The sequence below is a fragment of the Natator depressus genome, chromosome 11 (genome assembly GCF_965152275.1).
Source record: "Natator depressus isolate rNatDep1 chromosome 11, rNatDep2.hap1, whole genome shotgun sequence".
NCBI lineage: Eukaryota > Metazoa > Chordata > Testudines > Cheloniidae > Natator > Natator depressus.
In genome coordinates this window covers 27,897,265-27,915,713 of record NC_134244.1, presented here as the reverse complement: position 1 = coordinate 27,915,713, position 18,449 = coordinate 27,897,265, and the positions used below count along the sequence as shown (strand labels likewise).

Below are 18,449 nucleotides of genomic sequence, written 5' to 3'. Positions count from 1 at the left end.
AATAAAATTAACCGCTGCTATTGCTGGGTGCTAATACATTAAACTAACTGCAAATTAATCAAATGCCAAACCAAATAGTACCTGATTCTGAATAACTGGAGTCAGTGGGAGATTGGGAATTTCATTGGGCACAGGATCAAGTGCAGAAAGAGGAAGGAAGTTTGGTAGCAAAGGCATTACTCACCTAAACAAGGATAAAAATAGACATTCCTCCTGTTCGGGAAATGGAACGGTCATGTGCATATCCTTACCATGGGAGATTTACTTGATTATAGGACCAAATCCTAGAGCTTAGCATTTTGCAGGATCTGGCCACTCCAAAAATAATTTTAACATGTCTTTTTGACATCCTTTTTAGAACTGAGGCACATCTTTATTCAAATGAAGAGTCATGCAAGTAGAATTGAGCTCTAATTTTGCTAGGCATCTGGGGTGTATTTTGGTTTTTAGATTAATAATATTTGCAAATACTTTGTACATAATTTTGTCTTTCTTACAAAATCAGGCCCCTATCCTACAGTTGGATCCATGAAGGCATGAAGGTACATTTGTGCCGATCTAATTGCAGAATCAGGACCTCAGTGTCGAGTTGCTTATTATAAAGGGGAGTGTAAAAACACTACTGGTTGTAGATTGTGCCACCCATCCTGAATAGTGACTTGAACAAGACATCTTACTGTACAGTATATCCTGTTTCTCCCCCTTGCAGACTGATGTATACCCCTTCTGGTTCATGTATCATCCCTATCTTATGTCATTGCATAGGATGCATTTGGATTTATGTGTTCCATTGTCAAATAACTTAATAGTATGTTCTGGCATTTGGCCACTTTTGCTTCTTGATTCACGAATGTTTGTGTTTAGGTATGATGCATAGAATAATTCTGAGTGCTGCTGGGTACTGAGTAAAGTATTTATATATCACTAATATATTTGCACAGAGAAGTGATTTTTAACTGAGCCATATAATAATCTGATTCTATCTGATGTGATGTAACCTTTGATGGAGAGCTGATATTTAATCTAAGGCTATCACACAGGATTTAAATATTGTAATAGGTTGTTGTGCTGTGCCCAGTGCTGATTGCCTTATGATGCATACCCATAAGAGAGACTAAAATACTGCACATGTTCTGAGAAAGAGAGAGATTTCCTTTGGAATTTTGTGTTTTTCAGAAAAATAAAAATCTATAAAACCACTTAAATTCCTAACTATATCCTGTACAATTTCCTATCAAAAATAATACAACAAATCTACATAACAAAATTCAGGAAAGAAACACTTGAGCAATGTTTTGTGAATTTGGCTTGGATTCTTCTAAGCAGCATATAATTTCTCTTAATGATGTGCTCTTCTTTCTAGGGATCAGCAGATTCATACACAAGCAGACCATCAGATTCTGATGTATCTTTGGAAGAGGACAGAGAAGCAATCCGCCAGGAGAGAGAACAGCAAGCAGCTATTCAGCTTGAAAGGGCAAAGGTGAATTCTTCTTTTCAGCTTTAATAATAGCAAAGTTATATGGCATTTGGTTCCACGTCAACCTTTGCATAGTGTTAGAATTCATTCTACAGGTTTATAATGGTGATCATATAATTTGAAAATAGCTTGTCAACCAATACAAGATGCTAGAAGGGGAAATACCAAATATTTTCACAAAGAAGATACTACCTAAAACATAGAGCCAAATCCTGCTGTCACACCCATGCAACCTTGTGTGTGTTGGTAGGTCCTACATGTGTAAATGAGAGTGGAATTTGACTCTTTTACTTAAGGAAAGAAAAGGAGAACAACATAAGAGACTTCTACCACATTTTCATAGCAATGTGCTTGACAGTTTTTTGCATTTGGATTTGGTCCAGATGGTCACCCTACGGATGAGCTGTGGATGGACTGGATGTAAATATAATGGGACAAATACTGCCCTGTGATGTGTGCACGAGTGCCATTCATTTCAATTGCCATTGTACCAATATAGTCAGATATAGGATTTTGACCCAGTGGCTGCAAATTAGTCCTTTTTTTTGTTTCTCAAAATGTTGGTTACTTGATTCACCCTGTGAAGAAGGGGGCTGCAGATGACAAACGTTCTGACAGAGCGGTCAGGCATTCAGATACTTCAGTGATGGTGGTGACAGTAAAATAAATTGGGGGTATGGATAGATACATTCCAGAGGGATTTTTCAGCAGTGGAAAGCAGGCATTGTTTTCAGGGCCACACTTTTCCAGGGGTTCTTCAAGGAGGCCAACTTCCGAGAATAGTTGGGATCCTGCTGGGAGAGGCTTGTTAAAAATGATACACTTTCTATGGGGTTTTAGACTGTCCTACAGAATTTAATAGAAAATTCTATCCCTTCTATAGATGATTTTAAAAAGCTTGTAGAAAGGCTCTCTCGTTCTCTATTAAGTTCTATACATTTTTGGATTAATTCCTATAACACCTATTACATTTCTGTAGAACCTTCCTAGTTTCATTCCTATTAAATTCCATAGGACTTTTCCATGGGTCTGAATCAGCATATCTCCCTGTTGCTCTGGCCACCCCACTGTCTTGGTCAGCTTCACATACTTTTGAGGAAGTTTTAGGCAACCCTTGGCCCCTCAGCAGAAAGGATTTTGTAGGTACCTTGTGATGCTGTGTTCCTCACAAATGTCCTGCTACTCAGGGCATACAGCCCATTTTACACCAGCAGGAATTAATCAAGCCTTGGAACTCTATAGTCTTCTAGAGTACTTTGTAGCCTACATCTTATGTAGGATCTTCCATCACATTTCATGCCTTAGGACAGAAAACAATCTCTGCAAAGGAAGAATTTTCTGACCTAGTGTACCACACTCCACTGGATGCATTGTGGAGGGAGGAATTACCTTCCCTTGAATTATCCTACAAGGGGATTGATACCGATGGATCAATTCTCTTTTGTAACAAATCACGTGGCTCAAATTTGAACCTGATGTAAGCAAGCACAACTCCATTGACTTGTGTGGAGTTGTGTCCGCTTACATTAGGTCTGAATTTGGCTGTATGTGCCAGTGCACAACTAGTAAATTTTTAATTTGATATAGCACACTAACTCTTGGATCTAAAAAGTACAAGAACACTTCTGTAATATGCTTGTGACATGTTTTTTTTGTTCCTAGTCTAAACCTGTAGCGTTTGCAGTTAAGACTAATGTGAGTTACTGTGGCGCACTGGATGAAGATGTTCCTGTCCCAAGCACTGCCATCTCTTTTGATGCCAAGGACTTTTTGCACATTAAAGAGGTAACTACAGCATGCAATTATTCCTCTGACCTGCCAACAACTAAAACCTAAGCAGTCAGATATGAGCCACGCAAGACAAAAAGGAAAGCTGAATAGCAGCCAGCATTACACAGAGCATCTGTTTGATTAACAATAACATCCAGGATCATTCATCCTTATCAGGATTCCAGTGCCATGAAGCTGTATCTTGTACTATTAAGAATTTGAAGCTACTAATTCATTGTCAGGTCTTAAAAGCATGGAAGGTAAATCATGTCTTTGTAGATTTGTAAAACCACTTGAACTTGATGGATATAGATTTTGTTCTTCACTAAAGCAGTGAGATTGAGACAGGTAGTAGATAGCCAGAGAAAGGACACCTTGAGCCAAACAGTGGAATTACACTGGCTTACACCAGGTCTGCAGGTAGCCCCCTAGGGAGGGCTTGTAGAAGAGGACCTAGAATAAGAGAGTAAGAAGAAGCACCTGTAGGAAAGCTTTCTGCCTTGAGACATAGGGTTCATCTACACAACAAATGGCAGAGAGTCCCAGAGCCTGGGTCAACTCATTCAGGCTCGCGGGGCTCAGGCTTCTGCACTAAAAACAGTTGTGTAGATGTTGCAGCTTTGGCTGGAACTGGTTACTGCCTACGCTTCACAGCCTGTTCTGCAACATCTACACACCTATTTTTAGCATGGTAGCCTCAGCCCTGCAAGCTTGAGTGAGTAGATCTGGGATCTGAAGCTCAATGCCACTCGCTGTGTAGATGTATGGGGAGAGACTGAGAGAAATGAGACCTCAGAGCAGAGAGGGGAGCTAAGCTGTAGGGGCACCGTCCTAAAATGCTAACTGGAGAGAAAATCATTTTTACTGTATGTTGAAGGTATTTCCTGCAAATTTTCTCTGGGCTTCCTAAAGTGAACCCATAACATGTGCATGTGCAACATGTTGTTTTGCACACATATATGCAGGTTTAGAACTTGCACAACAAGATTCATCCATATATTCTGTGGGTTGATTTTAGGGGGCCTGATACCACTTTGGCTCAGGAGCCTTTTGAGGTTTTCCCATCTATGCTTTACAGTCCTGCGATTTTTGAAATTTCTCTTATCAAACAGCTCCTAGTTGTAATCCCTTGGAATTTACTAGAATGGCAATTCTCCCTTCTCCTTCCAATACACAAATATTGTCATTGTATGTTATGAATTTACAAAACAAATTCTAATATAGCCCATTTTATTGTTGATGCAAAACATTATATATGCAGAACTTTGTACATTTTCCACCACAGATATTTTTACCTGTAACAATCCATCTAAAGATGCCAAAAGTTGTGGATGTTACTCTAAAATGGACAGCCAGGAACAAGATCAATTTAAAAATGGTCGGCTGGTACTTTAGTTGGTGATTTATTTGTGAAATTCCCGGAAAGTAGGGTCTTGCAGTTCAGCCTACAGTTTCTGAAATGAATTCTTTGCGTCAGTCACCACGGCAGAGGATGTTGGGAAGACACCCACATCAGAGCTATTTTTTGGGTGACAGATCTGAAGTACTGTCCCAGATTGATGTGTCAGTAGAAGAGGGTTTAGTACAAATTGATAAACTAAACAGTAATAAGTCACCGGGACCAGATGGTATTTGCCCAAGAATTCTGAAGAAACTCAAATATGAAATTGCCGAACTACTAACTCTGGTATGTTACCTATCACTTAAATCACCTCTGTCCTAGATGATTGGCAGGTAATTAATGTAATGTCAATTTTTAAAAAGAGCTCCAGAGGAGATCCTGGAAATTACAGGCCAGTGAGCCTAAGTTCAGTACTGGGAAAATTGGTAGAAACAGAACTTTGACACACAGATCAACACAATTTGTTAGGGAAGAGTGGAAGAGTCAACCTGGCTTTTGTCTGAGACAAGGTACTGGGCTATGTTCTTAAACTAGCATATTATAATAGTATATAACAAAGGATAATGAAAACCACAGAAAAACTTGATTGGAAAGTGAGGAAAAATATACTTTTGCTAGGAAGTTATTGAGGCCGAACTTTCAAATTTGAGAGCCTAAAGTTGGGCCCCTAAATAAGTGGTCTGATTTTTTTTTTTAATTGGTCCTGAGCCTGTGCAGATCTCATTGACTTCAAATAGGAGCTTTAGAATGTATTTATTTAGTTGCCCAAGAACGAATTTAAGGGCCTGAGAGTTTGGGGCCAGGGAACTGATAATTTAGAGAGATGGAGGTATACTTGGCTTCCTCACTCATTTTGCAAACAAATCTTTGACTTATTTTTTTCTGAAAGTATTAAAATGGGATGGATACACACTGGCTTTAATTATGTATAACCTCTCTAGGAAAACTAATATTCCTTTTGAAATATGGTGCCAAGAGTTATTGACAAAAAATAATTGCAGTTTTTTAAAAAATTACAAAATTGCTAAAAAATATAATCTGCTCAATTTACAAGGACCTAAATGAGGAGAACAAATTGTAAATCTTTAAAAGGGCTTGCTTAAAAAGTCCTGTTACCAGACAGTTGCAACAAACCTTTTGTCTTTATGGCATCACTCTTTATATCACTGTAGTTTAGATTGGGCCAAACTTTCAATTAAATGAACCTAATGTTAACAAAAGTTAAAAATACATTTCTTAAAGCGTGGTTTTATTGTATTAAAGTCTCTGGAAGTAAAATTTCTTAACTTAAATTTCTTAACTGAATTAAAAAATATATCCAAATGGTTTAGCTGTTTCTAGAGTATAGGACTGCAAGTAAACTGAAGTCAAGACAGAGGAAAGATGGTCCAGTGATTAGGGTGTTAGATAATAGACCAGTCTCCCAAACTACCATTACCCTTGGCACCAGTTTGCATATTTGTTGATGGTGTCAGCAGAAAAGTCATTCCTGGACGTAGAGAGTGAATATAGAGTTTGACACTCCATGTCAAGGCTGAGAAAGTTCAGAGAGAAACCTGTACTGACACAGCTTGGGCTGTACCTGTTCTGTGGGCACATACAAGTCTTCAGTCTTGAGAGCTCTCAGTATGACATCTTTTCCTGCTGACTCTTTTAAATGCACACAATTTGGCCAATACTCAGCTTTCAGCAGGAGTGCAGGCCTTCAAAGGGTAATGTGGAGTTAAAGACTGTAGATAACACACAGCTCAGAGCTAGTTAGGACAGGTGGCATTTGTGAGTGAAGTCAATAATCTGTCTGCATTACAGAAATATAATAACGACTGGTGGATAGGAAGGCTGGTTAAAGAGGGCTGTGAGATTGGCTTCATTCCAAGCCCACTTAGGCTGGAGAATATCCGAATTCAGCAGGAGCAGAAGAGAGGACGTTTCCATGGAGGGTAAGACTGTCCTTAGCCATTTCAAAACACAACAAACACTGGGCAATATTAGTGAAGTTCAGCTGATTTGTTTTAGTGTATTCCTCAATCTTCACCTGTCTAAAAATGGTTTTGTATTCATATACCAAAATGGACAGCAGGTTAAAATATACACGTTTGCAGAAAGTAGCAGGCATCCTAGGTCTCTCATGTCTCTGATGTTGAATACGAGGGACAGGAAAACTACAGGGATAAACTTTGAAAAATGAGCCCTACAGGATGGGGACTAAAGTGTGGAGGGTTCTGGAGGACAAGCAGTCTGAGCCCATGCAGGGTTAGAGCAAATCAGTGATCACTCATGGGCCCTAAGATTTTCTCTCATACTATTTTCATTCTGATTCACCAGTAAATTGGCATGTTGGGAACAGCACAGACACAGTCAGTGTTGCAGCACTCCAATCTCCTTGCAACCCTTTCTTTAAGACAGACTGCACTCTGGCTGGCTCCATTGCTCCTCACCTCAGATTGTCTCTCCACTTTCATCCCCAGCCTGTCTTCTCCTTACCTCCCCACCCCTCTTGGCTAACACAGGCTTGAGGACAGGCCTGAGAGCCACAGCTCTGACAGTTAATCACTGTGAGGCCTGCCTACTGTGTGTGAACATGTCACCATCCACTGACTAAATACCCAAACAACAGACTTACTTTAATGCCATCGTGGAACTCCTACTAATACTGATGAGATGGTGCAGATAATGATACTTTTAGATAATTGATTGTAAAGGAAAGAAAGGTGAGATGGCAAAAGTGAGGAGCATAATTTAGCCTATAAAGTAATGGCAGGGAATTGCCATACTAATTTACTTAATCAAGCTCAGGAATCATTTCAAGAGTAAACTATCTGGGGAAATGTTTCTAGAATAATTGAATAACATCAACTCTGATTCATCCAAATTGCTTTTACAGCTTGAAATAGCTGAGTGTTAGCCCTTGTGCCTTGATGTTTGGAGAGAGAGGTACCTAACTGGGATGGATGCACAGTAAAAGAGAATATCAGATTATGGGAATCTATGTAGGTGAATCTCTTTTGTATCACTGGGGCCAAGTGATGGAACTCACCCTTCTCTGATCATATGACTGCATGGTGAATTAAGAAGAGGCATATGGGATGTAATTTCTCCTCCTCCCAACCTTTAGGCAGTCCGTGGGGCAGCAGTGCAGCATCTCTGAGGCTGGAATAGGAGTTGTAGGACCTTGTGAGTTCACTCTCAGAATACTTTGTGTTAATGGGCACTCTTTGTAATGCTGTAGGAAATCAAGTGGAAATTCTTCTTCAAGTCTTGGAGAAATGGTGTCTGGCACATTTAGAGCTACACCCACTTCCACAGGTGAATTTTGGATTTTATATAAAGAAAACTATTACTGTTTCTTAAACTTACCTTAAAAGTTGCAAATAAAATAAAGGGCTTCTCCACACCCTCTTATTACTAATTTATAAATATATCCCATAGATAAATGCTTATTTGTTCAAACCTTCCCCAAAATAATTGGAGGAGAAAAAATATTTGCTTCTAAACATATCAGTCATGTAGAGAGCTGGAGAAAAGAACCAGAAAAGCTTGCAGACTCCCTCAGAAGGTAGTGACTAATACTGATCAGAAAGGAGATGCAGAAATACAAATCAAAAGTGCATTGACGGAGTGATCTTTGTTTGCAAATCTTGTGACTATTGTGTTATGCGCAGTATGCATGTTAATTAAGTTCTTGTTTTTGGTCTTTTAGCAAAACAGAAACAAAAAGTGGTAAGTGTATTTTGCTATATAGTTTCTACAGTTTACATGCTGAGTCTGTTTTCGATTATGTGCTGATGGGACATTTTCTTCTTTCAGACAGAACATGTTCCTCCTTATGACGTAGTACCATCCATGAGGCCCGTTGTGTTAGTTGGCCCATCTCTGAAAGGTTATGAGGTATCTATTCTAGTTAGTTACAGTTAATTACTATTTTCTAGTCTGCTACAAAGTATTATACGTCCGCTTTGTAGTCCTTCCTGATTTGATTGCAGTAGCTACAAGCAATCTTTTAACTGTAGGAAATTATATGTCCAAAGGCCTTGTCTACATGCAGATATTGCACTGGTTTAACATAACTCAGCCTTTAGAACAAGTTAGTTAAACTGGTGCAATAGGCTGTGTCGATACTTCTATTCTGATTTATCTTAAACTGAATCCTAGTAGATTTATGCTAAATCCAAATAAGCCTGGTTTAAATAAGTGTGGCTACACAGCCTTTTGCCCTCATTTGACTAAAGCAGTTTAACATCACATCTTAAGTTAAACCAGTGCAACTTTCTCATGTGACCTTAGTTAAACAAGTGCAAGGTCTGTGTGGAGACAAGACCTAACTGAGACTAGACTAGCTGCAGCATTGGTCTGCTCCAGTGTGGTAATTTCTACATTCCTACTCCAGGCGCTAATCTTGTGAACCCATCACTATTTCTGAAGTGTGTGGTGTGTTCTGTTTTTTTAAAGTTATTGCATAGAAATCTGAGGCTGAAGAGAATCCTAGCCCACCTAAACCCTCTATTCAGCATAACAGTATGTTCAGCAAAGCCTCACTAATATGCACAGATAACCAGGACATTCATTATTAAATTCTGCAAATTAGCAAGTAAGATCCAGATTTAGGAAAGCATTTGAACACATGCTTAACTTTAAGCACAGGTGTAAGTCCATCCTATTTAGCAAAGCAGCGTTAGTATGTGCTGAAAGTTAAGCACACAAAGTGCTTTGCTGAATTGGGTCAAAAAGGAATATGAACATAGAATCAGTTACACTTCATTTAGTTTAATGAATGTTGATAATACTTCACTACTTTTATAAAATATATTACAAATACTTTTACTCATATGCTGTGAAGTATGAGTAATATGACAGTATGGTGCTATTATTAGTGCAGCGCCCTCTCTTAAATCAGGTTTTTTGGGTGAGAATTATTGGATTTGCAGATTAGCAAAGTGAGAATTAGAAAGGCTTGACTGAATCTCATTTTCTAATATCTGCCTTTTAATTACATGGTCGCTTTCCCCTCAAGGGGTAAAAATTCTTCCTTGGCGTAACTGAATTGACTTCAGTGGTGCTGCAGCCTAAATGAATTTGGTCAAAGGACTCTCAAATTGGAGGGGTTTTGTTTGCTGGTTTAAGTATACAACATGCTACAAATTAGACACAGAGAATCTCCCTTGGAAAAAAAAGGACTCCTTGGAAATTAAACATCTTTTAGGTGCATAAAGTATCCAGTTAAATGGTGATTGAATTAGGATATTTCCTTCAGTTAGAGAAAGAGAGAGAGAGACACATTTGCAATCCCTTTGCAATCTATATGGGAAAGTTCTTTGCACACTTTTTCTGATGAAAGTGTGCAAGAGGCGTGTGAAAAATACAATTGATGAGAAATAAACTGCCAGAGACACAGGGTCTTGAATTGGTTACAGTCTAGACTGGCAGATAATGGGTGGCAGTCTGAATTACTCTGAAAGGGCCAAAGAGTTCACCCAACAGGTCAGTGGGAATTACAGGTGCTCAGCATCTCTCAGGATTTTGCCCATGTCTGGTAATAGGATCCAGATCCATTTTCTGCCCATAGATCTCATTGTAAAGATGTTGACCAGTGCTGTTAGAACACTCCCACATATGAGCACTGTGGAGTATGTTTCAGAAGACTAGCAAACATTTATAATGAAGTATTTATTCCATCTGTATAGATCAGGGATCTCAAACTCAGCTCACTGTGAGGCCCACACGAGGACGACTACTTTTGTATGAAAAGATTTCAGTGATGCGGCCCTTGGGCCAACGTAGAGTCAAAAATGAAAAAAATGAGGAGTAATATAGTATGCTATTAAAAGTCAGTGTATTAACTTTTTTAAAACTGTAATGTGAAGAGGGGTTTTAATAAAATATAAACACCTGTAACTATTCCTTATGTGGTCAGTAACATTGATGATCTACACTTACAGTCTATCAACATAGCTGTAAATGGCAGGAACTTTTTAAAGTAACTATTACATTGCCACAAACATTCTTCCCAACTACTCACAGCAAAGAATCATACATGCTGAACTTCATACCTCAGACTGCTCATCTAGTCCATGAGGCTCCACCCCCTCCCTGCCCCTGTTCCAGTCCCTTCCCCAAATCCCCGCCCTGGCCCCGCCTCTTCTCTGACTCCTCCCCTGAGCGCACCTCATCCCCGCTACTTCCCCATCCCTCCTGGAAAGTCCTAAGCGTCGCCAAACAACTGTTTGGTGGCAGGAAGCACTGGGAGGTAGGCGGAGGAGCAGGGACGCAGCGCTCTTGGGAGGGCAAGGGGGGTGTGGGGAGCTTAGCTGCTGATGGAGTTAGAATTGCAGCTACCAGATGTGTATGAATGAGAGCTCGTTGATGATAGTACTACAATTAAATGATTACTATCTATGTAAAGGACATTGATTATTGGAAATGTCCTTGCCTTCTGCCTTTTTTCTTACTTTTGACTTCTTTCTCTCCCTGTCAATCCTCTTTGTTCAACCTTCCTCACCTCTGCAAAGGTAACAGACATGATGCAGAAAGCCCTCTTTGACTTCCTGAAGCACAGGTTTGATGGGAGGTGAGAAATATAATCCTTTTCATGTTTTTTCCCCACATTATAATGATTTTATGTAGTGCCTTTTATCAAAGAGGATCCCAACGCACATTCCAACTGGGTCACCAACTATAGAAGTAGAAATCCTTTTACTCAACACTGAATTGCAGCCACAGGGTGACAAACAACAACTGTTTTTAAGAGTGCATAACAACATGAGGAATGGAAGGTTGTAACAGAGCAGAATTTTGCCTGAATACTAAATCCAGCTGAAATTGTAGGGAAAATGTAGGTAGGCAGAATGTAATTACCCTAGATGGAATTTGACAAGGGGAAAAAAGAAAAGTGCCATGGAATCTTTAATGATGATATGTGGCAAGGATCTTAAGTTCTTTTTAACGTTGCATCTGAGGGCTGGTCTACACTACCATGGTAAATCAATCTAACTTATACAACTGCAGTTACATGAATAACGTAACTGAAGTAGACATAGTTAGATCCACTTACTGCAGTGCCTACACTGTGCTGTGTTGATGGGATAGCGTCTCTTGTAGACTTCCCTTATGCTTCTCGGGGAAGTGGAATACAAAAATTGATGGGAGAGTGCTTGTGAAGTCTTGTGAAGACTCGCTAAATCGACACTTGCTGCGTCAGTTGCAGCAGTGCTGATCTACCGGTAACTGTAGACATGCCCTGAGTATACCTCCCAAGAACATGGTGCCTCTCTGCACCAGGCTGGGACGCTAGTTCTCTACTGACTCAGAGGAAACAGTGCCACCGACTGAATCACCAGCAGTACTTTCTGCAGTATCAGGGTTTTCTTTGGATGTCTCCTATTCAAATATTGACTCTGCTTATCTCATGAGAGCACAATACAGGATAATTGCTGGTCAAATGAGCTCAACAAATCAGATTTTTTTTAATCTAAGCAGCTTCCACCTACCCTTGCTGAATATCATCGAACAGTAGAACTGTGTGAATAACTGATTTTTTTTTTTTTTTTTAATTTGCTGCCGACACTGAAAAATTGGGGGGGGCGGGGGAAATTGCTTCAAGAATATTTTTTCAGACCAAAAAAGTTGATTTTTGTTTGCAGTGGGTCAAATTCTGCTCTCATTTATAGTGGCGTATCACCACTGGAGCAAACTGAGTTGTTCCAGATTTATACCATCATAAGAGAGAATAGAATTTGGTCTCAAATAAGTTCATTTAAAACCCTTTCATTATACCAAAGTTTCGTGGGCATTGGGTACTAGATCTAGCAAAATGATTGAAATCTACTGGCCTGGAAACATTAATGCTTTTTTATTTCATTCTGAAGTTACCATTTACTGGGCTAATTTTGATCTGATACCATTTGTCAAGTTCAGGGCTCTTATACAACAGAATTTGCTCTAAATAAACTAATCACACCCTGATGCTGGAATAACTATCAGGAACAGAGTGAATTTAAATAGTAAGCAAAGAGAAGGCTCAGGGCAGGTGCCTCAGAAAAATCAGCTATTAAATGCAGTCGAGTCAAAAATATTTAAAAATTAAATTTTGAAAAAGACAATACCCAAAACCAAAAAGGGAGGAAAACACGTCAGGTACTTGAAAAGGTTGCAGAAACTGCAGGGGGATGCAGGAGGGAGAGAGAACAAAGTATACAGCCTCCTCAGCTGATGCAAAGAAACTGAGCAACTGAGAGCAAGAGAAGAATTTTAATTCAAGAATTTAGAGTGGGCCCACTGCTCTACTGCTGCTCTCAGGTGTTGTTGGGGAAGTCCCTGATGTTCTAGGCAGGGATCAGCAACCTTTGGCACGCGGCCCATCAGGGAAATCCGCTGGCAGGCCAGGATGGTTTGTTTACCTGCAGTGTTTGTGGGTTTGGCCGATCACAGCTCCCACTGGCCGCGGTTCACCGTTCCAGGCCAATGGGGGCTGCAGGAAGCAGTGTGGGTCAAGGGATGTGCTGGCCGCCACTTCCCACAGCCCTCATTGGCCTGGAACAGTGAACCGCGGCCAGTGGGAGCTGCAGTCGGCTGAACCTGTGGACGCTGCAGGTAAACAAACCGCCTCGGCTCGCCAGCGGATTTCCCTGATGGGCTGCGTGCCAAAGGTTGCCGATCCCTGTTCTAGGGGTTGGCTCAACCCCCGGGGAAGTCCTGGTAAAGGCACTGTAATGGCAAAAAGCAAAATTGGCATTTCAGTTGTTGCTATCAAACATGTATAGTTGATATTTTCTGTGGTATCCGCTCCAGGGAAATTACTTTCTGTATATATACACTCAATAGACAGGGCTCCCTTTTTTGTCGTTCATTCCTTTTTGGTAGTAAGTACCCATTTGTAGATTATTAGAACTTCGGTCCTAGATCCTTTGAACTCTGCTTTCCATGGGCACGCCGCATGCTCTCTCACGTCAAAAAATGCTGCAGAACTTTAGGAGAGACTCCAACGGCTTTAAAAGCCTTCCTGATTTAATGACAAACAGCCCATTACTGAGACTGTGACATTGTGCAGAGTTGGTTTCTGGAAGGATAACCTCTTTGCTAAGATTTTTAAATGTATCCAGATGAGAAGCCAAGTGCTGGCTCAAGTGACCAATCTCACTAAGCTAAAGGCTACAAGTCATTAAAACTTGGTTCATGGGATAATTCCTACAGACCCTGTTGTTTGTGTGGATGGGTTTAAAAAGTACAATATTTTCTTAAATATCAAGATAACTGAAGGTAGTGCATGCATCCGATGAAATGAGCTGTAGCTCACGAAAGCTTATGCTCAAATAAATGTGTTAGTCTCTAAGGTGCCACAAGTCCTCCTTTTCTTTTTGCGGTTACAAACTAACACAGCTGCTACTCTGAAACCTGAAGGTAGTGCTGACTGTTTTGTTTGTGTTTCTGGATTGGTTCAAATGGATTGTTGTAAGGATCCAACATGGTGACTGAGTTGCTGAAACTAAACCTGTAGCCCTTATCTAGAGTGAGGTGGTGTAAGTTTCATATATTGATTAGTGGGTGAAAGTCTAAACTGGTGTTAGAGGTTCACTGTGCTCATTGGTTTCCACTTGTAGATTCTAGGCCATCGGTGGTGAAAGTGAAGTTGCGGGGCCACAAGACTCCTGAAAGTTTCATCTACTAGCTGCAGCCCTGAAAGTAGACAGCACTTGACAGTAAAGAGTGTGGTCAGAGAGTCAAGGATATGTGATGAGTCAATGCACCTTCCAGCAGAGCTCCAGTAGGGCCCCAGCTATCCTTTTAAAGAGCCTAAATTGGTGTAACTTACATGCTGAGGGGCTGGAAGAATGTGTGAAAATATGAAAGTCAGAATGCAGGAGGAGCTACTTGAACTGACACCCTCCACTTAGTGCTTTTTTCCATGTGGCCCCTTGCTGTGTGAGTTGCATAAATTTAGACTCAGTGGGTCAAACCTGCCCTGAATTATAGGTGTGAAACTCCACTGAAGTCAGTACACTTGCTTGTGTGTAACTTAGCACACAATGTGGGCAGATCAATGTTTTTAGTGACTGATTAGTTGTTATTAAAGCTGTGGCCTTTGACTTCAAATGACTCTGATGCTATGTTAACATCAGGGTAGGGGACCTGAGCTCCCTAGTGTTAATGTGATAAATATAAAAGGGTTAGTACTATGACACAGGAGGAGGAGATGGCAAGCACATCTGAGGTGATGGCCCTTCTAGGAATTTGCTACTTTTTGAAGCCTTCATAGTATTATGGGAGAAGAGTGGACTGCTATCACTGTGGGATGTGGGATCTCCTAAGACAAAAAGCTGAAGAATACCTAACATTCTAAACTCTCTAATACTTTGGCACTCCAGTGTAGAATTTGCTGATGAAAAGGGTTAATTTCACATGGAGTAGTATTTAATTACAGTAGCTCTGAACTGTCCAAATTACATTTCTTTAGGACAATTTGTGACATAGTCACATAATAAATGCTTGTCTTAAGCCTCTGGGGTACCATTAGTGCCATTTTTCTGTTGTTGCGATATATATCTCAGATCTGAATACAAGCCACTTACTTGACTGTCAGAAAAAGCATTTCAACTGTAGAAAATTGACTACATTTTTGTCAAAAGTCAGCAGTTAAATGAGTCCCATTCTTTAGAGTGCCTGGTCATTGATAAAGATGTTAAATAGTGTAGGGCCAAGAGCTGATCCCTGTGGGACCCCACAGTTACATTTTGACACCTGTTACTTAGCCAATTTTTAATCCTTTTAATGTGTGCCATGCTGATTTTTATATTCTAATTTTTCAATCAAAATGACATGCGGTAAGAAGTCAAATGCCTTATAGAAGTTTATTATGTTAACACTATTGCCTTTATAAACCAAACTTGTAATCTCATCAAAAGAAGATGTGAAGTTGTTTGACAGAATCTATTTTCCATAAATCCATGTTGATATGCATTAATTACATTCACCTCTTTTACTTCTATATTAATCGAGTCCTATAACAGCTGTTCCGTTATCTTGCTTGTGGTTGATGTCAGGCTGACAGACCTGTAATTACTTGTCATCTTGTTTACCCTTTTAAAAATTTTACAACATTAACTTTCTTCTGGAACTTCCCCAGTGCTTTAAGACTTATTGAAAATCAACATTAATGGTCCAGCAAGCTCCTCAGACAACTCGTAAAATTCTTGGATGCATATTATTTGGACCTGCTGACTTTAAAAGTTTAACCTTAGTAGCTTCTTTTTAATATCCTCCAGAGATATACTAGTAGCATCGGAAGAGTGTTATCTTCACCATATGATGAAATTGCATCATCTGTTTTTCCCCAAATACATAACAGAAATATTTATTGAATACATCTGTCTTTTCTGCATTATTATTGATTATTCTACCATTTACATCTAGTAGTAATAGACCAATACCATTGGTGGGATTCTTTTTGTTCCTAATATATTTAAAAAACTCCTTATTATTGTCCTTAACTCTGCTAGCCAGAGATTTCTCCTGCTGTTCCTTGGCTTCTCTTATCAACATTTTACAATTAATAACTTCTGATTTATATTAATTATTAACAACTTCCCCCTTCTTCCATTTGTTATATATATATTTTTATTATTTACAGATGCCTTCACTTCCTCTCTAAACCAGGACAGTTTTTTAACTAACACAGTCTTCTTCCTTGATTGTGGCTTTTGGGGCATTTAGTGAGGTGTACTTAAATGATTCCCAGTGATCATTCACATTTTTTTATTAAAATTTTCCTCCCACCTGTTTTGTCTCTATTGTTTTCGGCTTTGTGAAACTGGCCCTATTAAAGCACTAAGTATATATATTACTGGTTTGGACTGTTCAGCTTGCACATTAGATATGTGATCAAGTGATGATCACTTGTACCTAAGCTACCATTAACTTTTAATTCTGTGATCAGTTCCTCTTTATTTGTTAGGTCTAAACTAGAAATTCCCCATGTTGACTGCAACACTTTTTCAGTTATGAAATTATCATCTATTATGGTTAAAAATTCTAAGGATGTTTTACTACTGGCAGCATGAGACCTCCAGCATATGTCATTCAAATTGAAGTTCCCCCATGATCACACAGCTTTCCTGCCTACACATTGTACACAGGTACATAAGGAGATGGTCATCCAGTTCCCTAGTGTGATTTAGTGGTCCATAGTAGACCCCAACTAATACTCCATCTTGTGCTTTATCTGTTAGGACATTGATCCATAAGCATTAGGATAATTTTCTTCTGAGTTATCAGTGACTTGGGAACAGGTAATGCCATTTTTTATATGGAGTGCTACTCCCCCTATGCTTTTGCCCATTTGATCCTTCCTAAATAGGTTATAATCATTGATTTTAACATTCTACTTGTGTGAATCATCCCACCAGGTTTCAATAATACCAACTACATTGAATTTATGCTCATAAATCAGAACCAATTCCTCTTGTTTATTACCCAGGCTCCTAGCACTGATGTATAGACAATTAAAGAATTTCTTCTCCATGTCCTTTGGTTCCTTGATTATTGTTCTCAACATCTTGATATTGTGCTGAGTGCTCATATCTTCACTCTTTTAACCCTCCCTTTTTGTTATTAGTTTAATTCCCTCCATCCATGCCTGTACTGATATGGGCCCAATGACGTGTGGCAGCCTAAGTGCTCTGCAGTACTCCTCACCGCTGCTCCAGAAAGTGTTTGTTTCATAGTACTTGTGGCCAGGAGCAGCCAGGGTTCTGGAGGCCTCAAGCCAGCTGATTCTTGGGGCGATAGAGCACTGCTGGATGCACTAGCTAGGTCCCAGTCTAGTGTCCCATTGAGCAGTGGGTCATATCCTGCCCTGTTGTTTCATGCTATAATGATCCATGGGTCTAGAATTTGGGGTTGTGAAGTTCTGGGTGACCACTGCCTCTGTGTCACCACTGGGGAACCAGGTGAAGCAGCACCCAACAATTACTGGAGAGTTAGGCACCGCAGCAAGTACTACCCAAAGAAGCCAGAGCAACAGAACTTTGGTCCACGCCAACTGTTTAAACCAGGAGTTACCCTAAGGAGCCGTCTGATCAACAACATAGATTCTAGCTTATTACCTTGTCTTTTGCCTCATCTTGCTCCTGACTTCTGCCTTTGACTCAGGCCTGGCTTTACTTTGCTACCTGTCTCCTGACTCAGCTTGGTAGCTAATCTCCATTCTTGCCTTCAACCCTGGCCCAGCAGCTACTACTGGCCTGGTCACCTAAGCCCCAGCCATTACACATGGATGATCGTGAAGGAGAAGGGAGCTCCCTGTGCCCCTTTCCCCACAGTGTACATGCCCTTAATATGCAGGCTTAAATTAGAAGTCCTCTAAAATAAGATTATCCAGTTAGGTTGTGGAGTAGGGATGGGGTAGGTATTCACGGGAGGCAGAGAAGTGACTACAACTCCTCCCTAACCCATGAATAGCTCCGAGGAATGACCGCTTTAGCTGCAGGCTCTGGTGTAAGACGTGTAGCCCTTCCCCAGTTTTTAATTTGCCGAACACAGATGACATTAGCAAAACCCACAAACTTAATATTTGATTTAAAACCTGGTGGATTGAGCATTTTACGCAGCAGCCTGCAGTTTAATGTGTCATTTCTCTGAGCTCTTCGTGATTCTCGTTCATACCCTCTCTTTCCCCGCCCTCCTTCCCCCTCCCACTCCTGAGCTGTTTGACTAATCTTATTTCACTTCAGTTTATTGCATGGATTCCCAGGACACATTTGTATTAAGAGTAGGTACAGAGCAGTGACATCTATTCTCTTCCCAGTT

At 40.1% G+C, this 18,449-nt stretch overlaps 1 protein-coding gene across 7 annotated transcripts in view; it reads left to right on the top strand.

Moving 5' to 3' along the window:
- Positions 1 to 18,449, top strand: part of CACNB4 (calcium voltage-gated channel auxiliary subunit beta 4) — a 196,483-nt gene that overhangs the window by 138,743 nt on the left and 39,291 nt on the right. For 5 of the 7 annotated variants that reach the window (XR_012641420.1, XM_074967339.1, XM_074967340.1 and 2 more), the window contains 7 exons: positions 1,364 to 1,483; positions 3,143 to 3,265; positions 6,462 to 6,592; positions 7,882 to 7,958; positions 8,353 to 8,372; positions 8,460 to 8,540; positions 11,159 to 11,217. Coding sequence is in view for 6 of the 7 variants with exons in the window: in XM_074967339.1 (XP_074823440.1) it covers positions 1,364 to 1,483; positions 3,143 to 3,265; positions 6,462 to 6,592; positions 7,882 to 7,958; positions 8,353 to 8,372; positions 8,460 to 8,540; positions 11,159 to 11,217 (611 nt within the window). In the remaining variant the exon portion in view is untranslated. The remainder of the gene's footprint in view (positions 1 to 1,363; positions 1,484 to 3,142; positions 3,266 to 6,461; positions 6,593 to 7,881; positions 7,959 to 8,352; positions 8,373 to 8,459; positions 8,541 to 11,158; positions 11,218 to 18,449) is intronic. The other 2 variants (XM_074967341.1, XM_074967345.1) reach the window with 2 other exon arrangements.